This window comes from Fusarium falciforme, chromosome 7 (genome assembly GCF_026873545.1).
Source record: "Fusarium falciforme chromosome 7, complete sequence".
Taxonomy (NCBI): Eukaryota; Fungi; Ascomycota; class Sordariomycetes; order Hypocreales; family Nectriaceae; genus Fusarium; species Fusarium falciforme.
Genome location: NC_070550.1, coordinates 2,643,884 through 2,663,453, shown reverse-complemented (window position 1 = coordinate 2,663,453; position 19,570 = coordinate 2,643,884). Strand labels below are relative to the sequence as shown.

Sequence of the window (19,570 nt, the reverse complement as noted above, 5' to 3'; positions counted from 1 at the left end):
CCTAGGAGCCCTGTCACTTTCGCCCCACGGGGTGCTCAGCCTCAGTTTCTGCAGTTGCAATCCCTCTTTTAACCTTTTCCTCCTGGAAATCATGGCTACAGCATATCAAAAGCCTTGACGGCAGCCTCGGCTGTGACATGGGCGCTCGCAGGGTTCGCACCTGTCACGATATGACCATCAGTGTGGGTGAAGGCATCCCAGGGACCTGGAGGAGATATGTCTAGGGGCTTGTTAGAAGATTATTGCAAGGCTTTATCGCCAAGACTCACAAGTGGCACCAGCATCTGCCGCAGCAGCCTCGATGGTGGGTCTATGCCAGCTCTTGATGGTGTCCAGGACACCCTCTTCCTCCTCGCCCTTGGTGGTGAAACCTGTCACTTTCTTGCCGGCGATGATGGACTCTCCAGTTCGAGGGTCAATGGTGTTGGGGAAGATGGCACCGCCGTGACAGCTGGAATGGTCATTAGATACTGGATCACACAGCGCCAGGGACAACCGTACACAGCGCATACAATGCCTCCATCGACGTAGATCTTGGATGCAATCGATTGAAGACCCGAGGCTTCCGGGTAGTCAATCAAAGATGCGTGACCAGCCGAGGCAAAGAATAAGCCGTACTAAGTCCATCAAGTCAGCACAAACGGATAAAGATACTTTGCAGAAAAACTCACATCTTCAGCATGAATGTCGCTGGGTTTCATCAAGTTGTCAACCTTGGATCGGAACTCGCTATCGTGATCCTCCCAAACCTCGCGGTCCTTCTCTGGCAGCCAGTCCTTGGTGGTTGAGAGCCAGTCGGGCTGGCAGGTGCCCGTTTCAGAGACCAGATCAGTCTCGAAGCCTGCCTCCTTGAAGACATTGAAGGGATGGAGGGCTTCGGTAATAAAGAGTCCTATCTGCGGTCAGCGAGTGATGGCGGGTACTCAGAGAAGGGTTCTGTTACCAGTCTCTTTGCCTCCCTCGTACAGAGGGGCGTGAGCAGATGTGATGGCGATGAGAGCCTTCTTTGGAGGAGCCATACTGAAATTCTGGTGTTAAATAAGCTTATTTTGGGTGAGAGTTGGTGAGGAAACATCTGGCATCCGGACTGTCCGCGACGCTGGAGTTATACTTGTGAGAGCGGGGACGATCGGAACCAACCGTCTGATAACCATGCGAAATTACGTTTGTGGAAGCCAATGAGCAGTCGAGCGTTTCCAGCTGAATAGAATAGCCTTCGACCTTCAGCTCAATCACAGGAGAGATTGGTTTCTCCAACTGCCGATCGACAGTAGTTGAAAGTTTGGTCCTGATTAGCTATCGCGCGGCATTCCCCAATGGGTATGGCAGCTGGTTCTGACATCATTTCCAAAGTTCCCACCGTGTGTTCCGGTGCCATGTGCCGATAAGTGTCTTTCGCTGTTGTGGATGACGGCCTTGGTTGGAGACGTCATTGATGGTAAGAAGGGGGGCCGCCAATATCACGTTTGCCCATAACAATGATCCAAGGTTTTATTACTTCCAGCGAAGTCTCTATCTTATACTTATACTCCAATTCTACCAAGAGAAAGACTCCTCGACATAGCGAACCTTCGCTCCATGCCGAGCCAAGCCAGCACACGCGTATCGAGCCTCGTCGCACATAGCATGAGGACCGCATACAACCACTATAGTTCCACCAAGAGTGTTCTCCAACTCGTCGGATAGCACCTGCCTGATGTTCATCCGCGACCCGATCGTCACATGAGATTCGACATGGCCCCAGTTGGTTTCGTCACCCTTCTCTCCGTCCTTGGAATCGCCAACAATCATGCTCTTCACGGCATCTACCAGGCCTCTGTCCTTGATACCCCAGTACAGTTTGGTGGTTCCGAGGGGGCGGGCGAACATGGACAAGGAACTGTTGAGAGCGGGAAGGATACCAGTGATTCCAACACCACCAGCGATGCAGAGAACATTAGGATACTCGGTGGTCGGGGTGAAAGCATTGCTGCTTCCGTGGCCATATGAGCCCTCGATAAGGACTGGAAGTCCACCTTCTTTGTTGGCCTTGGCTGCAATTTTCTTGGTCAGGCCAGACTGAGCTCGGATGAGCAGAGTGATGCCAGGCCGAGGATGAACGGTGCGGGTGGCAATGACATCCCTATTGGCAGTGACATTTGCAGTCTCCTTGGAGTCCGGGTCCATCACGGTTGGACCTTCAGTCTCGGACCGCGATCGAGCGCTGGAGTTCGAATCAATGATATTGTTGCTCAGTTGACCGACGCTGCGGTTGACAACAGAGAATGGATGGTTCTCCCAGACGCGCCAGGTGAGAGTCGGGAAGTAGATGTAGCAGTGGCCATGGCAGTCGACTTCTGGGATATCAAGACGGATGTACTGGTCGCCTTCGATGCGTGTAATGTGAGCTCTCTTAATGCCATGTCGGGAGACTCGGAGAACACGCAAGAGTCTCTCGTATCCCCAAACAGCAATTGCGATCAGCAGCCAGATCTCGAAACCGCTCGAGTCTTCATATAAGTACCAAATGTGGTACCAAGAGGCGACGATAGCCAAAACAGCAAGACAAATGTGAGCGATGAGGAAGACTTCGTACAGAACCTTTCGCACGCAGAGAAGAGAGAATGGCCAAAAGAGACAGAAGGCGAGAGTGCCGACAATCCCCCAGTACCAGTAAGGGTATGTGACAGCTTCGGCATGGGAGTCAGACTCAACCATCATCTGAAGCCACAGAAGCGAGTGGACCACAACCTGAATAATGGAAATCATGGCAATCCATCGATGAAGCAGAAGGAATGTCGAATGAGACCAGTTCGTCAGCCAGAGTAGTAAGCTGTTTCTTCCTGCAAAGAGAATGAGAAGTGGCACGTTGGCAAAAGCGATGACACCAGCACGGTTGCCAATCTGACGCATCAACTCATATCGACGATCCGGAAAGTAGCCATTGGGTTGGAAGTTGGGGTATCCTTCGAATACAGCCAAGGTGTTGATGGCAATAATGTACATGATGAACAAAGCCTGACCTCGCGTTGGGACTATTCCGAGACCCAGAACAGGAGCACTGTGCTTCTTGCCAAAAGCCGGAGGGTTGATGAGGTAGGCGTATAACTTGCTTCGAAGACGCTCGGGGATCGGGACGAAGCGAAGAAAGGAGAACGCAATCGGGACGATGACGCACGAGAGGAATACCACAAGCCTGCCCTGAGCGTTAGCCAAAGATCGTCCCCCAATAGGCAGTTCAAACCTACGAATACTTGGACTCATTCTTCCCGCTGGCCTGGTACGCCTTGACAGCGTTCAAGAAGGCGATGTATACATCCTCTGTAGTCGCAATCGTCCGGTTAACGACGGTCTCGGTGAGATCAAGAGACTGAGGGGGCTTCTTGGGATCGATCTGTGCCAACGCTTCTTCGTATGTATAACGAAGTACAACACCGTCCTCAGCAATGAGCTTGGTCTCCCAAAAGTTGGCAATCTTGTAGGTCTCGATACTCTTGTCGCAATAACTGTGAATGCACCAAGCGACCGTCGTCAGGTATGCCGTGTCGTTGGCCATGCAGGCTCCCGACGGGAAAGCCAGAGCCATCTCTTCGGCACTCAGACCCTCGAATTCGGGACATTGCAGGGCGGTTGGGCCAGCAAATTGGCATGCCTGGGCACAGGGGACTGGATAGGGATCTCTACCGTAGCCTTCGAGGAGCGCAGTGGCGGTTGCGCCAGGAAGTGACAAGAGGGAGAGTGCAACCGCCGCGGCCGCAGGGAGTGAAGAGTAGATCATCGTGGCTCCTGCACAATCTGTGTTGTTTTAGGCCAGATGAAAGATAAAGAAATGAGTGAGGGTGTATCTAAAGGCTGATTGACTCCCAGGTAGCCAAACGATCGGACGAGGGGAGCTATGTAAATCTTATATAAGGCCGGGGCCAAATAACCCACCCAAGTGGAAGCCATCATCCACTCAAGGACAATCTATTACCCAGCGTTGAAAGTTCATCACCGCGACTGACCCTAACCTCCACCAACTCTGACTAGCCAGCCTTGAACCCCACGATGCATTGACAATGGAGTCCGTGGCCCGCTGATCCGTAAAAGCTGGCCCGCATGAACCCCCATCTTGTAACTGCAGCGATCCAGGACAAGAAATCGAATGACTACCGGCCAAGACGGGTCGTTCGGTTATGAAAAGCGAAAGAACGCCGATTCGCTGGCATCTCCTGTTTACTGCCGTCGGCTGCGGCGGTGATCGGCATCTGCGGTGTAGCTCCTTGGCTCTCGTTATCAATCTCATCTCTACAGTCCATATTTAGCCTCGGCCTCCTACGTCTGCCACGCCTTGAACTTTTTCATCAAGCTTAACCTTGGTCCAACAGGAGCCCCGTAGCACTAGCCCAGGTACGGGCGACATCCACATGGCCGTCTCATCCCCATGCCGAGACAGGAAGCTGGCGGTGGTCATCTACGTGGGATGCCGTAGCATTAGCAGCTGGGCTGTGTAACTTGGCATTACCCTCTGTTTCGTTGCGGCTCGGGCAGGGGCGGGAGAGGATAGTGTGCAGGAACTAGGGCATCCAATCGCAAGGTTGGGAATGACAATATGTGCCGTGATTTTATCAACTGTTATTTGTAATCCGCCTTTTCTCAATTTCATGGTCCTGGGATGGGGTTAAGGTGAGGAGACGCCAAGAGATCGCCGGGAGTTGTATGCCGAGCAGGGATGTGCATGGATGGAGATTCAGAGCAGATCATCACAAAGAGCCACGAGCGTGGCGTTGGCTAGCTTGGCATATGGGCATGTTGTCAGTCAAATAATCACGAACGTGCAAGACATCCATGTATCTACTTACCTTAGGTATTAGACAGAGACCAAGGTCTCGAGCATTTACAATGGCGACAAAAACCAACAGAAAGAGCGGAGAAAAAGAGAGAAAAGCTTTCTTCGCGATGTAACACCGTTAAACCTTACTGGGATTAAGGCAATAGGGTCCAGTCCCACCCAGGCCGTTGATCATCATGTTGGTGGTGATGGTGTTCCGCCAATCTGATCCGTCCCTCGCTATCTTATCGATCAGCAACATCCACAAATCTAATCAATCCGGAGGCCGAGGGTCCCGCGGGTTCCGTACAAAAGGTAAATAATTGGGACTGTGAAGATGTTGAAAGAGTAATACTGACTAATAACGACAGAAATAAAGGGACGATTTTATCTGAATACTTTTCAGAGCTATTACAGATCAATCATTCACAACTCTTCAATGCTTCTCGTGAAAATCCTTTGATCAGAACGCCAAGCCAAATTGTCGATCCTCACCAAGCAGAAAAGCTACAGCCAATTGCATGACCCGCCATCTTGGCCTAATAATTAACACGGTGCCAGACCATCCTAGAATCCGAGGTCGGATCAACGGACCTGTTGGTTATTATTTCCACGCTCATATTGGACACTTGGGGGCGGGTCCGTGAGTGGAGGCCTTCGCCAACAACCGTGATTGAGAGGCAAAACCACGGTCATCCAAACGGGAAAATGATAAGCAAGGATGATCAGCTAATGCTTGAAAATGCGGGATATCGGTTAGTATGACTGACTATAGCGCTCCGAAGGAGGCTGTGCAACGCGGGAAACGTGGTTCGTTAGATCCCCTGCGATGGAGAGCAGGCCTGCAAGTCTGATGCAGCCGACTGCAACAGTGAAGCGTGGCAATCACCAATGCCTCGGTATGGATGATGTACAAACACAGGACGCATGGGCCACACGTTGGTACCGTTTTAAATGGTGATTCCGAGACTCGCTTCCTTGAAAATGTACCCAAGCTCGCATGATGACAAGAGCTGTTCCTGTTCAGATACAACGAGTTACCTACATCATCATCAGGATGACAGGTTGGGTAAAATTTTCCGAATTAAGTGAATATTACGACTTCCCCTTTAAATAAAGGCGATGATAACGATATATATATCGTAGTGTCTCCATCAAGACCACGTCAGTGAGCAGCATCTTCAGGGTAACAAGACACCAAGTATGGGACATGAAGAACTACCCTAAGCCTTCGTATCTCAACATTGTAGCTTGAACAGTCGAAATCCGTATGGCTTTTTAGTGGCACACTAACATAGGCACTGTGTACATAAGTCTGCAGATTTATCATTCTCTATTTTTGTAACTTCACAAAAAGAACACCTCTTCACCGATCTGTAGCTGTTGCTGGCTCACCATCCTTCCTCCCTGACCGTACCGACATTGAACTTTTCAGAATCCTTTTCTCCATTTCAATTCCAATGAAGATCCTCTGACACATTTCCTAGAAGTTGTAGTTCTTATGCCTTGACCCTAACCTTTGCGCCGTAAATCGACACACGAATGGCGGCATAGCCCAACCCAGAAAGACAAATAGGCACACCACCAAACGTCCACAAGTGGTGCCAATGCAAAGTATTGCCATTGCCGCTTAGAATAGCTCCACCACTTGGGCCACTGATGAGAACACCCAGAGCAATGATGGCATAGCCCATACCGATTCGGGTTCCCAGTCTAGACTTGTCCTTGGTCAGGACCGCAAGACAAATTGGCGGAAGCCCAATAAGAGCGCCACTCATGAAACCGGAGAGTATAGCCAGAACAATAACAGCGCCTTTGGAGTGAACGGCCATCATGCAGAGCATTAGGGCTCCAGAGACGCAAGAAAACGGCGCCAGAAGGTTGAAAGGGCCGATCTTGTCGGCAAGCTTGTTGGGTATAGTGCGGCCAAACACTGATGCAGCGTTAAAGATGGGGACGAGGTAAAATGCGAGAGAGTCGTCTGTGATGTGTTCTGCCGCGGCGTAGTAGGATAGGTAAAAAAAGATGACGAAAAGTCCCATGTAGGCGAGCAGCGAGTTGAGGACAAAAGCCATGTAGCTGATGTCGGTGAAGGCGGTCATGTCGACCATGGCTCTGATCTTTGGGGGTTGGACTCGAAGTCTCATGGTAACGATGGGTATCAAGAGGGTACCCAAAACGATGAAGCCGATGACGCGAGTAGCCCAGGGGAACCCAATCTCGCCGATGAGTCGATAGAGAACGATGGGATAGATGACTCCACCCAGGGCGGATCCAGACGCAGCAATTCCCAAGGCAGTTCCCATCCTTGTGCTGAAGTATTGAGGTATGATGGCTACGCAGGGGACAAACAGACAGCCGGCCCCAATGCCTATGACGAAGCCTTGGGCCAGTAGAACTTGCCAGAGGGAATCGCAGAGACTGAGCATCATGTGGCCAAAGACGACCATGAAGCTGCCTACAAGAAGTAGAGTTCGCAGATAGCCACGGTCGAAGACGGGACCAACGAATATTCCAACAAACAGCAGTAAAAAGGCAGCGATCGATCCGACCCAGGATATCTCCGAGGAACTCGCATCGAAGAGCTCTCCAGACTCGTAGTATGTTTGATAGGCTCCGAAGGTGTTGAGAATCCCCCAAGTGTTGAAGTAGAGCATGAAACTTCCAAGGACGTTCAACCAGGCTTTGGGGCCACCATTCGGAGGAGGACTGGGCGCTCCAACAGGCTTGAGGGAGAGGCCATCGGAGTCTTGTGGGGCTGTATCTCGGGGCATTTTTTCATCAGGCCCAGGAGATAGAATTGGAGAGTGGTTCGTCGTTAGATTGTTCATCATCTTGATTGTCGTTCGACTTGGATTTTCAGAAGCTCCTTGTGATGACTTTCGTCTGATCGATGGCATACTCATCTACCTCATTTCTTTGGCGCCTTTCCTGTTCCTATATATACACCAGAGCATCGGGGCTTTATCATGTCTTTCTCGGTTCTAGGCGGTGTTTTGCTAGCTAGCGTACTCTACAAGCATTCTCTCGCCGAGCCTTAAAGCCGGGACATATCCCGTAGTCTGTAGTAGATCCGCGCTCGGTTGATGACGGGATTTTAGCTCGGATCTCGGTCTCGCCACGCGGTGAATTGTTGGTCGAGCCTGACAAGCCAATCAGCACTCAGCGATCTCCAACGCGAAGCCAAGTGAAATGAAGACAAGTCCCGACACGGCCTCGGCGTATGAGAAGTATGATTCATTGAAGAGGTAGCGAGGCTCATGCCTTGATTCTTGGCGTATGGCATTTGCAAAAGAAATGACGACTTTGCTGCATGGATATCGACTTGCCTGCGATCGATGGTCCACCTTGCCGACCGGGTGTCTCAAAGTTAGTATGCTAACAGATTTAGATAGTTCAAGCAAAAAGAAAAGACGTGATTCTTTCTGAATCGTGATTCCGCCCGGGCTCGAACCGGGGACCTTCTCGGTGTTAACGAGATGCCATGACCAGCTAGACCACGGAACCGAGGCTATTTTGTTGGATGGAAACCCGCCGAGAGTATGGGGCTCATGTCCTGGGTGAATGGCCTTCCAAAATCGCTGCGTTTCTTATTAAATCGCCGTCGGAAATACTGCTCATCGTTACTATAAGTTCTAAGTGGCAATTTAGTAACGGATGTCTCACCAGAGCGTGAGCAAGTCAGTAGATCTGGACTTTGAGTCATGACGACTGAGTAGTCCCTCACGATAGCAGCCAACACTTGCTTTAGCACGGCATCCCAAAAGGATGATTATAACGCGGAAGTCGAGATTAGTTCTAATATTAGCTATGGGTATGCGCTCCACCATTTGATAATTTTACTTGCGTTATAATCTGGAGACGAGGGTCAGTCGCCAACAACTCGACCCCAAAGACTTGAAATGGCAAATGAGGCTGTTGACTTGGTATGCTTACAAGCTCATTTGTATCTCCTCTTGATTGGGCTTCAAATGTCCTTTGGCAGCTCACCTCCAGGCGATTGGCATGGAAAATCATGTCAGGTCGGTTTATCTGGCCAGAAGCCCAACGTTGAACAATAAAGCCTACTGCCATGGTTTTCGATTCCTGGTTCAGCAAGGACAAGACTTAGATTTTGATTAAGAAAGACATTTTCCCATTGGTGACTGCTGTTGAATCAGTCATTACATCAGTTAGCTGAACCTCTTCACAGCCGAAACACCAACTGGCCAATGTTTGTTAAGAGACGGGTTATCTCAAGCCGTCGCAGCCCTCTGCTTTCTATCCCATGTATTGAGATTGCAAGATTATGTGCATCAAGCAACACTGACCCTAGCGGGGCACTGTGTCAAGGCCTTAAAGGCTTTCACGGGGCGTGTCGCGGTGTCGGCTCTGGAACGTCGACTCTCATATTATCTTGGGTAAAACATAACACACTTCAGTTGGCCATCTGTTAACCCTTGATGAAGTCTTATAGGGTTATCGACACATTATGGCTTGTACTTGACAGAGGTGTACTGGAAGAAAAAGGCCGGGTCATTTGCCCTGTCAGAATAACTACTGCGTGTCTAATAATACAGTAACTCGGCATACAGAATGGAACATGATTAATTCTCATCATACTGTCGAACTTCGACCGTTCGGTAAATGCGGGTATCATCAATACTCGGCCGAAACCCTCCCGCACTATCTCCAGCAGCACTATTGCACTCAGAGTTGTCTTCACCCCCACGGACCTTGGTGGTGACGTAAGACTTTCCAGGTGGAATGAGGCCGTTCTCGTCGCTGTCCGTCTCGTCCTTGAAGTGGCCACTCGTTGTGCGGGTATGAGTCGTGTTGCGTGACTTTTTCTGCGAGCTCATCATCTCGAATTGTGACTTGGAATTGGTCGAGTAGCCTGGTTTGTCTTTATGGAGGATGGATTTCCAAAGCATGGGCATAAAGGGGAAACAGGCGCATACGACTCCGATGCCACACTCGGCGATGCTAGGATGTGTCAGTACACGATATGCAGTCAGTAGCAGTGGAGACTCACCCTGTCAGGTTGATTTGTACAAAGACATAAGTCTGGTCAGCACTCTCTCCATCCTTAATAATGAAAACCAGTCGGACAAGGCCAAAAATGCAAGCGATGCCTCCCACCCCAAAGACGGCAGCAATCTTGAGTTTCGCCCAGATTCCCACTTGAAGCTTCTTTGTCAAAGGGCATGGAAGGAGCAGGACGACAATGTCACTCAAAAGACTGATGACGTTGTCAGTGAGGATGAGGGCTCGCTGATTGAAGCATTGGCCATCGGCGTCGGGATGCCAGAACTTGTGCACCGGTCGGCAGATGAGTGTCTTCAGAGCCATCATCACGATGTAGTAGATGGCCATGATACCGAGGAAGCCGTATATCCACTTGACGTAGGTCTTGTAAGGAGAAAAGATTCTGGCGAGGAAGAGAAGAATGGCAGCCTTGATGGCAAAGACTGTCGGGCCATAATTGACCATGGTGGCGTAGACGGTCTGTGTTGATGTTAATGGGGACTTGGGAATATCATCGAATAAGCAGCCACGTACCTGATTGTACTTGACCAACAGCTCCTCAGGGACATCCCATTGATGTAAGCCGCCGCCATACTTTAGCACTATGAAAAGGTTAGGTCTAGAGATCCAAGTGTGAAGGCCAAGAGATGCTTACTCATTAGACAGATGATGCAGTATCCCATGAACCCGATCTTGTCAATGTTAGAGACCCATATCGTTCAAGGCACAGGTAAGCCGAGACTCACGTATCCGATGATACAAGCAACTTTAAACCAGGTCAGTATTCATATTAAACAATATCAGCAACGCCAAAGCGTACTGTCATCTGCCTGAAGCTTCATGGACAGCCTGTATCGGGCGAATAGTCGCAGAAAGACGAATATCGTGCATACGGGTATGGCAATCGAATTGGAGATGATGCAGATGTAGTACATCTCTCGGTCGGGATTCTCAAAATTCGATTCGTGGCCCGGAGGCGGATCCATGGCCGCCTTCTCAGACATGGCTGTTGTCGATCGCTCTCAAAGAGCTTCCAGGGAATGAATCGTGAACTGAAGCTGACACACAGATAAAGAGCCAACAGAAGAAGAATTGCAGAGGCAGAATTTACCAGCTGGATGGGACATGTAAGAAGTGGTTTGTTGGTCCATGCCAGTCTGCACGGCTAGACTTGGCGTACCACGTTGATTCTTTGGTGACATATTTTTCACGTGGGTCGCAACCCCTTTCACATCAGGATCTTCAGGCAACCGATTGCATGGTTCTAGGAACTTGTGAATATTCCATCACTGTACATCAAACGAGACAGTGTGGAGTTATTGCAACTGTGGGTATGGGGGAAAGAGAGAACTGGCCAGGTCCCTGATCCCTTGAAGTCGATGTTGGTTACAAGGATATGGCTGACAAGCTGACTCATGGCACCATCTCGCCGCCCCTTATGCAATCGAAACATGGCTTTTCGTTCTCGAGAGGAATCAAGTCCCGGCTTGGCTTCGGCTTATGTCTCTGTTGGACGCTTCAGGCGATGTGCAGCATCTGAACAAGGGAAAGCGACCTCTCCACAACTGCCGTTACGAAAATTATCTACGAGTTACTCCGCTGCCGTTCAAGGTTGCACTGGCCCACGGCAGAATTATCATCTTGCCGCGGAAACCTCAGAGAACAAGGGACAGCGAAAGGATTTACACACTAATGCGGGATACGGGGGATCAGCCTACATTGCCTCGCCAGCAAGCGAACTCACAAACCCCACCAGAGCAGGAAGTCTGCTGCAGATAACATCTCATCAAGCTCCTTTTACGTTTCTTCACCAAGATCCCTGGACCCAGCTGAGCAGGGGGGTGTCTGGTTAGCGCGAGGTCATTAATGAGGACGCTTTGATCTTCGGCCCGAGGCACGATTGCCGCCAGTAGCTCCCTTTAATGGTGCGGTCTTTGGTCTGTGGGATCTTTGCGGGGTGTCCCTTTAAGGAGAGTATTGTGGGCTGGGCTCCAGTCGCGGAATTCATGCGTTTGTGGATTTGGCGATGATTTTGACATGTGAAATTTGGTCGAGTTTTTGAAGGTCATGCTCATATTTGCTTTGTATGGAAGCTTGTAGTATGTCTTGATCTTTAGCAGAGTAGCTCCCCGTCACGATGCCACCGATATTAACTGCGCTCTGGGGTAGATGACAGATTTCAGATGATAACACCCTCGGTTTATATACTCAAATACCACGCCAATAACCGTAGGGTATGCATTCACTCTATTCTATGTGCTACATAACCCAACCCTACTCCGGGGACCTACACTGCAAAAGTCTAGGGTTCATCTAAAAGATGGCCTGGGCGTTGGGTGGCGAAGAGATTCCACCCTGCATGTTAAAAGGCGATGAAGACACGAAGAACGTCCACCGGTTGAGTTCCTTGCATGTCTCGGCGAGCCGCTCCAGATCAAACAGTTCACCTGCATCTCGTCAGCTTCTAGAAAGCAGCTTGATAGGTCAAGAGCTTACCGATGGGCATTCCCCATCCTGCGAGCATGTACTCGTGCATCAAGATGGTTCCTGGAGGTGGGGGATACACCTGTACGTTGGTCAGCTTCAGATCTGCCATCTTGCACTGCATGACGAACCTCCCAGCTGATGGCATCGCCGGCCACAGCTGCAAACCCCGTGTTCCACACCCACTTGAGCACGTCCAAGGTTCCCTCGACACCTGCATGCTGAGGGTTCGTGGAGGATGCATATGCCTTCTTGGCTTCGACATCCATGTCCTGCTCCCACTCTTTGATGACGCCGGTGCGGACAAAGAGGATGTCGCCGCGCTGGAAGGTGATATCGCACTCTTTGGCAATCTCGAGGATGTCGGTTAGCTTGATGGCGTGGAGTGAAAAAGTTGTGTATTTGATGCCCTTCTTTTCTGCCCATGAGGCGTAGTCGATGAGCACACCACGACCTGGCATGATCAGCATGTCTCACAGCAGTTGGCCAATGAGGTACAAACCTGTGATACCCTCGCGAGCCCAGTGTTGAATACCGATACGGCCATTGGAACGGTCAAGAATCTCTTCCTTGGTCGTTCCTCCGTAAAACACACGCTCTGAGCTTCCCTCTTCAATAGGCGTAGAGAAGTGTCGTAGACCATCCCACTGACTACTCTGCTCTGTCATATCATCAGCACCGCACAAGCCAAGTTCATGCAGGTCAACAAACGAGGATTCATAACGTAGATGTCATCAAAGGCAACGCCACCCAAGATCGGCACAACCTTGAACTCGCATGGCTGGCGGTTGAAGCAAGCGTACTCGAGCTTGTTCAAGTCCCAGCCAAGGTTTACACGGATGCCAGTCTGGATCTGCTTTGCAGCTGCAGCCACCCTCTCAGGCGTAAGAAGCACGAGTCTCCCGAGACCCTCCTCGCGGCTGCCGGGTTCTCCCACCCACACGCGCTTGGGGTTTGGGAGCTCGTCCCAAGACTTTTCCATGTACGAAGGGTCCATTTTGCGCAGATAGATGAAAGATGAGTATGAGGCTGATAAGTTGAGAGGGGCTTTGCCTCGTGGCGATTTACGAGGGCACTATGTAGTATTTCCCGATGCAGTCTCCTCAGTGGACACAGCTTCAGGTCAAGCCACCCGTCATAACATACCCGCATGTCATCGCCTGACCCGCCTCCTAGTGAGACAAGCCGAGTCCTCAAGCCCCCTCATCGGTTGACAGGAAATAGGTAGCTGTGTTGGTTGGCGGAGGACTCGCGTGGGAGAAGGATCCATATAGACAGGCATGTTGTGGGTGCTGCGGCAAAGCCAGGGGAGATGCATCTAAAAACAGGCAGGATCTGCATAAGTATCTCCTTTCCGCTTGATCGACCGATGACACTCCAGCAGAAACAGGTGGACCTGAACAAGGCCAGGGGTGAACCCAGCTTCAGGCGTAGCAACACAGGCGAGAGCAAGACAGTGCTCTGCCTTGCATCAAAGATTACTTCTTCACGCCCCAGGATTGCATTTTAATTACTGCTGCTGTTCCTTTTTCAATTTCTCCATCAAATCTCATTCTTCTCTTCCTTGTCTGTGCTTTTCCCCCCTACTGCCCGTCATATTGCGTCAATCATGCCCCAAACCGGGAACCAGACGAGTCTGTACAACAGGCTTGTCATTGCTTTTGTTGCTCTCGGAGGCACTGTAAGTTTGAGGCCATTGTCAAGCTTCTTGCTTGACCTACTTGCTAGCGATGCTGAGACCAGCTTTTAGACGTACGGATATGCCGCTTCCATTATTGGCAGTACTATCGGACAGAAGGGATGGTACAAGTTCTTTGACCTCCCTGAAGTGGGCGAGCCTGGCTACGACACCATCACAACACCAGCCATCGCCACTGCCAATGGCCTCTTTGCAGCTGGAGGCGCCGTTGCTTGCCTCATTCTCATGTGGGCATGCGACTACTTTGGCCGTCTACGAAGTATCCAATTTGGCTGTGCTCTCGGTATCCTCGGCGGAGTTCTTCAGGCCGGTGCTCAGAGTCTAGCGTAAGAGTCCATCATGTGAGGCTAGAGCGGCGCTGACTGTGACACAGCATGTTCCAGGCAGGACGATGGATCATGGGAATGTGTGTAGGTCTCATGGCAACAGTGACACCCATGTACCTCTCCGAAATGTCCAGCCCGTATGCTCGCGGCTGGCTCGTCGGCCACCACGCCATCTTCCTCGTCTTTGGTTACATGCTCTCCTCATGGATTGGCTTCGCCGTCTACTTTTCCGACAACCAAGACTTTGGATGGAGGTTTCCCCTAGCTATTCAAGTGGCGCCACCCGTGGTGCTCCTCCTGGGTTCCCCATGGGTTCCACGCTCTCCACGTTGGCTCATGTCCAAGGGAAACAAGGATGAGGCCTGGACCGTGCTTGCTCGTCTTCGAAAGTCTCCCAATGACCCTGAGGATCTCGTCGCTAGGGAAGAGTACTACCAGATTGAGAAGCAGCTTCAACTTGATGCTGAGAAACTTGCTGCTTATGGTGGTAGCCCGTGGAAGGCTGTTTTGCAGAAGAAGAGTTACCGCAAGCGCATGATTATCGGGTTTCTCACACAGTGGGGTGCTGAGTTTGGTGGCCCTCTCATCATCGTGAGTGAATATCTCCGAGTTGAAGACGTAATACTAATAAGTGAACAGAACAACTATGCAGTCATCCTCTACACCAGCCTGGGTCAGACTGGCTACATGCCTCTGCTCCTCTCGGCCCTCTGGCTGACCACTGCTGGACTCATCTACAACCCTGGCGGTGCCTGGCTCCACGACAAGGTCAACTCGCGCCGCAAGATGTACATGACTGGCTTCGTCGGCATCATCATCACCACTTCCATCTACTGCGCCATGATCTCCCAGTACGCCGGCACTGGCAACAAGGCAGGGAATGCGATTGGTGTCTTGTTCATGTTCCTGTACCTCGCCTTCCAGGGAACCTTCTGCAACACGACCATGTACCTGTACGTGTCGGAGATTTTCCCGACTGAAATTCGTTCGATCGGCATCGGTTTCTCCCTATTCGGCCAATTCGCCGGTAAGCAAAGCATCCAAAAATGCAGTGGGACCCTGCTAACCATCCATCACAAGCCACCATCATCCTCCTTCAAACAGCACCCATTGGCTTTGCAGAAGTGGGTTGGAAGTACTTCCTCGTCGTCATCGTCTGGAGTGTTCTCTTCGTCCCTGCGATCTACTTCTTCTGGCCCGAGACCGCCCGGCTATCACTCGAGGAGATCGGAAAGCAGTTTGGCGACGAGGTTGCAGTGCATATCACCGATGCGACCGCTGAGGAGAGGGCGGCTGTAGATCAGCAGCTGACGCAGCACGAGATTGTCGAGACCAAGGACAATAAGGCGCTTGATACTACGGACACTGCAGAGGAGGCCCAGTCTAGTCGCAGCAGCGTTGCTGGGTCCAGGGTCTAAACGTTGCTCTTGTGGTTGACTGCTCAGTCATGTTATTAACAAGCGTTGATGCATTTACACACGTGTCGGACCAAACTCATCACCGGTTGATGACTTGATATCCTATCTAGACGCGCAAACAGCTACGGTACCACCAAGTTAGATAGCATGAATCAAAGACTACGTACCAAGTGTGTCAAGATTTCAGTGACTCGCATTCATACCCACTATGGGTCCTCAGAGGATCATCTTGCATGCATAATTCGACACTCGGTCAAATGCCCATCATCGGTCGCCACACCAACACAATATATCCTTCAAAGGCTCCAACGTTGGATTCCTCCCTCTTCCTGCCAAGTCACCAACTTGATCCCCATCCTCATTCTCCGCCGCAGTGGCATAACGTGTCGTACGAGACAGCCGCAAACGTTGCAATACTAATGTCATCCCGTCCAGGGCTGACCTCCACCCTCTGCCGTGCCATCTCCACATATGCCGCATGATAATTCCCGCCTAGATCCTTTGACGGCGGAAAGATTCCAGGGGGTCCCTGTTCATGTGCACAGCCCTGTCGAAGGTATTCATTCCTTCTTTTGTTTCCCCGCGCCATATCACCGGTTCTCTTACGAGTGGACGAGTTCGTCGGATTCCCTGAGGGTTGATTCTTGGCTTGCAGAAGCTGGGGTGAGCGAGTGCGAGTTGGTTACGCAATGCTTTCTGTTTCTTGAATTCCGTAGCAACTATCCAAGTAACCCACCACAACCATGTCCTTGTCACCTCTGATCCAGATTTATGCACCACACACATCTGTGCACTGTACAACAAAGCCCCCATGCACACCGGGAGGATCATGATCTTCAACCACAAGTTTCAAGGTCCCTGTAAGCATAAGGGCAATCATGCCCCGTGGGTTGCCTCGGATGTCGATCAGTCAATTCCCGCGAGGGTTGCTTCCGAGAGGCACAAGATGGCACCTCTTGGCGACAGGGACCCTTGCGTACCGCCCGGGACTTGGGTATAGCAACCAACGCGTTTTCTGAATTTCCATTACATTCTCGTATCGACTGTTGCTGCTGAGGTACCCAAGACTCGTCATGCGAGGCTGAGACATTCCTGCACACCGAGAAATACCGCCCCCTGAGTGGCACTGCGCATGCCGATGAAACGCGTTGTTTAGATGGCCTGGCCGCCCGTCAACTTCGAGGTTGGCCCCAGTGATGGACGAGTTCTCGCTCGCTAGAAGACAAGAGCACGGTTCATGTCGCGGATCTCCCCAGGGCACGTTATCCAGCGCCTTGCGTGATTTTCTTAGCACTGATGGCAAGTATCAAGCCTGTGATGGTCCATGTATAAGGAAATGGTGTTGATCGGCATGCTGTCTCGGCCATGTTCTCCAGCGAGTCCCATCCCAGCCTGTTGCTAAACAGTGCGATTTTGCAGGGAGCATGTCTTCTTACTTCTCCACCTCGTTTCCTTTTTTCTTTTTCTCCCCATTCCCCCGCCGGTCCTTTTGTTGGTTGTAGTCCAAGTCTCCAAGATGCCTGCAAAGCGCGAAACTGACTCTTCTTTTCCTCATTCTGGAATCACTTTCACAGTGACGCGTTTGGTCGCAAGAGTAACGCGCGCCAACTGAGGCGATATTGATCCTGGAACCCCAGTACCTTGGGTCTTGGCCTCAATTGCGGCCTCGTGGAGGATGCTCCTCACCAACCACCATGACCTTGTCAGATTCCTCCTCAGTGGTCAGGACTGCCAGGCTTGCCAGCTTCGATTCAGCAGTTCACGAAGCCCACGTGCTTCGATCTCTCGCTGCACAACTGGTCTCCACGTTGTGCGCGCAATCTTCTCGACAGAACTGGGTGACCTTGTCCACAGCGGCCCTCTAGTCGGCCAACATGGAAAGTTAAGGTGTCGGATATTTCTGCCACTCTATCGCCCGCCTCCGACTCAAGGTCGCAAATGAGGGCATCTTCCCCCTCTACCACAAATACACTTTCGCCAAAGCCTGACACCGCAACTGAAAGATCACTTCATCTCCGATTTGGCCATCTACCATCCATCTACCTCTCCGTGGCAATTTCGTCTTCACCATGTAATGGCCCCACGATGTAGTAGTTGTTAGGTAAAAGCGTCGTTGCTGCAGGGAGGGGCTGCTGAATCACCCACAGTTGACATAGCCTCTGCATAAGATGTACAATGTTTCGTTGTGCACACACAGTGTCAGTTGTCAAGTAGCATTCTGCCTGGGGAAAAGGAAGAGAATGGGTAACACCCGGACAAGGATCGGGCGGGAGTGAGCCGCCTCCGAACCGTCAGGGGTCAGGAGGTACTTTCGTTGACTCACTTGGAATTGTGCAAAGGTAGAGTGGACAATGCGAGGCTGGCTTCTTATGATTGACGGAGCCGAGGTCTCGGACCACCACATGACACTGCCACATCTTCACCTACCCTAGATGCATCGAAGAACGCAACTCGGAATGCGGTTTCCAAAGAAATGAACCATCTAGTGCAGCACATATCCTCTAGTGAACTTGGTAACGTTTTCAAAAGAAGCCATCAGCCACAGTAACAAAGAACACAGGTGTTGATACACGCCTGCATTAAGCCCAATGCTAAAAAACACCATAATCTCAAAGTTGCTTTGTGCTGAGGCCAAGATATCACCTTTCCTGTGGATGTGAACTATGAACCCGATGAACTAATCTCGATGGCCAAGTAAACATAACTAGATAAACACAGCTTGATTATTAACACCAGATGTAACCCTTGTCTCTGCACATCAGTTGGTGGGATGGGATGTGCTGAGATTTAACCAGATGAAAGCAGTGAGAGAGCATTGCTTGTTACCAGAATGAGCAAACACCACGAGTCGTTTAGAAAAAAGAACGGAACTATGAAACTCGCTCTATGCTGCAAATCAAGGTGAGCAGACAGCACTGTATCTGTCTCATATTCACGAATATATCACTATCAAGTAGCGACTGTCAGCCCGGGGGTTATGGGGCTTCCAACGCGGTTACTGCGCTCTTGAATGGGTTTATTAACGGCAAAACCTGCCTGAAAGGTCTGTAGCAATCATTAAAGGTGTCAAGCTAGTGGTAGAGGCGGTGTTTCTGCCTCATGTTTTTCACAGCACACTCGCACGCCTGGAGAACGCGGCGTCATTACGCGAAACGTCACTTGGCTGTAGTTTCTGCAAACTTGGCATTGGAGGAAGGCCGCCTGACAGGGTCATTATGAGTTGCAATTCGCGGCTAATCACCGTCTTGAGAATACTATGACGAATGCCTTGACGGTGTTCATGTTCTATCTGATTCTTTGGGAGCGATGACGTTGAAACCGCTTCTTGCAGGCTTGCTTGTTCTAAGTGACAGAAGCATGGATTTACATTCAGACCGAGCTTCTAGCTTGTTCTAACACATCAGACAAGCTGTTCAATGATATGTTCAGGGATGTCGTATTTGGCTAAGGACATTCACTTGATTGAGTTACCATGGCGAACATTTTGTTCGCGCTGGGATAATCATTAGTTAGACCGCCCTCTGGAAAGCCCGAATTACTTCTCGTGGGAGAGGTCATTGTCTCGGATTGACACGAGGGTGGTTACTTCCCCGAGCGAATGAAACATACCTCGGAAGCCAGTTGCTCGCGGTTTGTGGGATACTCATATTGCTCCCACGTCAGCCTTTTTCATGCCGGCTATCGAGAAGGATTATCCAGAGGAAACTTATAATTGAAAGGGCCTCCCTGTTCATATATTCAAATAAACAAAAGTTTATTACATTCAGTTTATGCCGTGAGCCCTCCCTTCAATGTTCCCAACCGACATATTAATTTGCACAGAAAGGGCGTAAGGACATCACACTTT

At 50.7% G+C, this 19,570-nt stretch overlaps 6 protein-coding genes across 6 annotated transcripts; 1 reads left to right on the top strand and 5 right to left on the bottom strand.

Moving 5' to 3' along the window:
- Positions 1 to 95: 95 nt before the first annotated feature.
- Positions 96 to 1,019, bottom strand: NCS54_00946000 (Hypothetical protein; the record flags this gene model as incomplete). The annotated part of the gene is made up of 5 exons (XM_053154808.1): positions 96 to 220; positions 270 to 451; positions 502 to 617; positions 672 to 892; positions 944 to 1,019. The coding sequence occupies 5 exons, from the start codon at positions 1,017 to 1,019 to the stop codon at positions 96 to 98; spliced, it is 720 nt and encodes a 239-aa protein (XP_053010783.1).
- Positions 1,020 to 1,536: 517 nt separating this feature from the next.
- Positions 1,537 to 3,757, bottom strand: NCS54_00945900 (Ferric oxidoreductase domain-containing protein; the record flags this gene model as incomplete). The annotated part of the gene is made up of 2 exons (XM_053154807.1): positions 1,537 to 3,175; positions 3,228 to 3,757. The coding sequence occupies 2 exons, from the start codon at positions 3,755 to 3,757 to the stop codon at positions 1,537 to 1,539; spliced, it is 2,169 nt and encodes a 722-aa protein (XP_053010782.1).
- A 2,531-nt stretch (positions 3,758 to 6,288) lies between these two features.
- NCS54_00945800 (MFS domain-containing protein) lies at positions 6,289 to 7,563 on the bottom strand (the record flags this gene model as incomplete). Its single annotated transcript, XM_053154806.1, has 1 exon — positions 6,289 to 7,563. One exon carries the CDS (start codon positions 7,561 to 7,563, stop codon positions 6,289 to 6,291), a length of 1,275 nt encoding a protein of 424 aa, XP_053010781.1.
- Positions 7,564 to 9,375: 1,812 nt separating this feature from the next.
- NCS54_00945700 (Hypothetical protein) lies at positions 9,376 to 10,800 on the bottom strand (the record flags this gene model as incomplete). Its single annotated transcript, XM_053154805.1, has 6 exons — positions 9,376 to 9,754; positions 9,804 to 10,276; positions 10,331 to 10,398; positions 10,452 to 10,488; positions 10,543 to 10,562; positions 10,617 to 10,800. 6 exons carry the CDS (start codon positions 10,798 to 10,800, stop codon positions 9,376 to 9,378), a joined length of 1,161 nt encoding a protein of 386 aa, XP_053010780.1.
- A 1,309-nt stretch (positions 10,801 to 12,109) lies between these two features.
- NCS54_00945600 (Hypothetical protein) lies at positions 12,110 to 13,277 on the bottom strand (the record flags this gene model as incomplete). Its single annotated transcript, XM_053154804.1, has 5 exons — positions 12,110 to 12,243; positions 12,293 to 12,362; positions 12,412 to 12,734; positions 12,783 to 12,941; positions 12,992 to 13,277. 5 exons carry the CDS (start codon positions 13,275 to 13,277, stop codon positions 12,110 to 12,112), a joined length of 972 nt encoding a protein of 323 aa, XP_053010779.1.
- A 612-nt stretch (positions 13,278 to 13,889) lies between these two features.
- On the top strand, positions 13,890 to 15,723 carry NCS54_00945500 (MFS domain-containing protein; the record flags this gene model as incomplete). The annotated part of the gene is made up of 5 exons (XM_053154803.1): positions 13,890 to 13,961; positions 14,031 to 14,305; positions 14,353 to 14,896; positions 14,945 to 15,332; positions 15,386 to 15,723. The coding sequence occupies 5 exons, from the start codon at positions 13,890 to 13,892 to the stop codon at positions 15,721 to 15,723; spliced, it is 1,617 nt and encodes a 538-aa protein (XP_053010778.1).
- Positions 15,724 to 19,570: the final 3,847 nt, after the last annotated feature.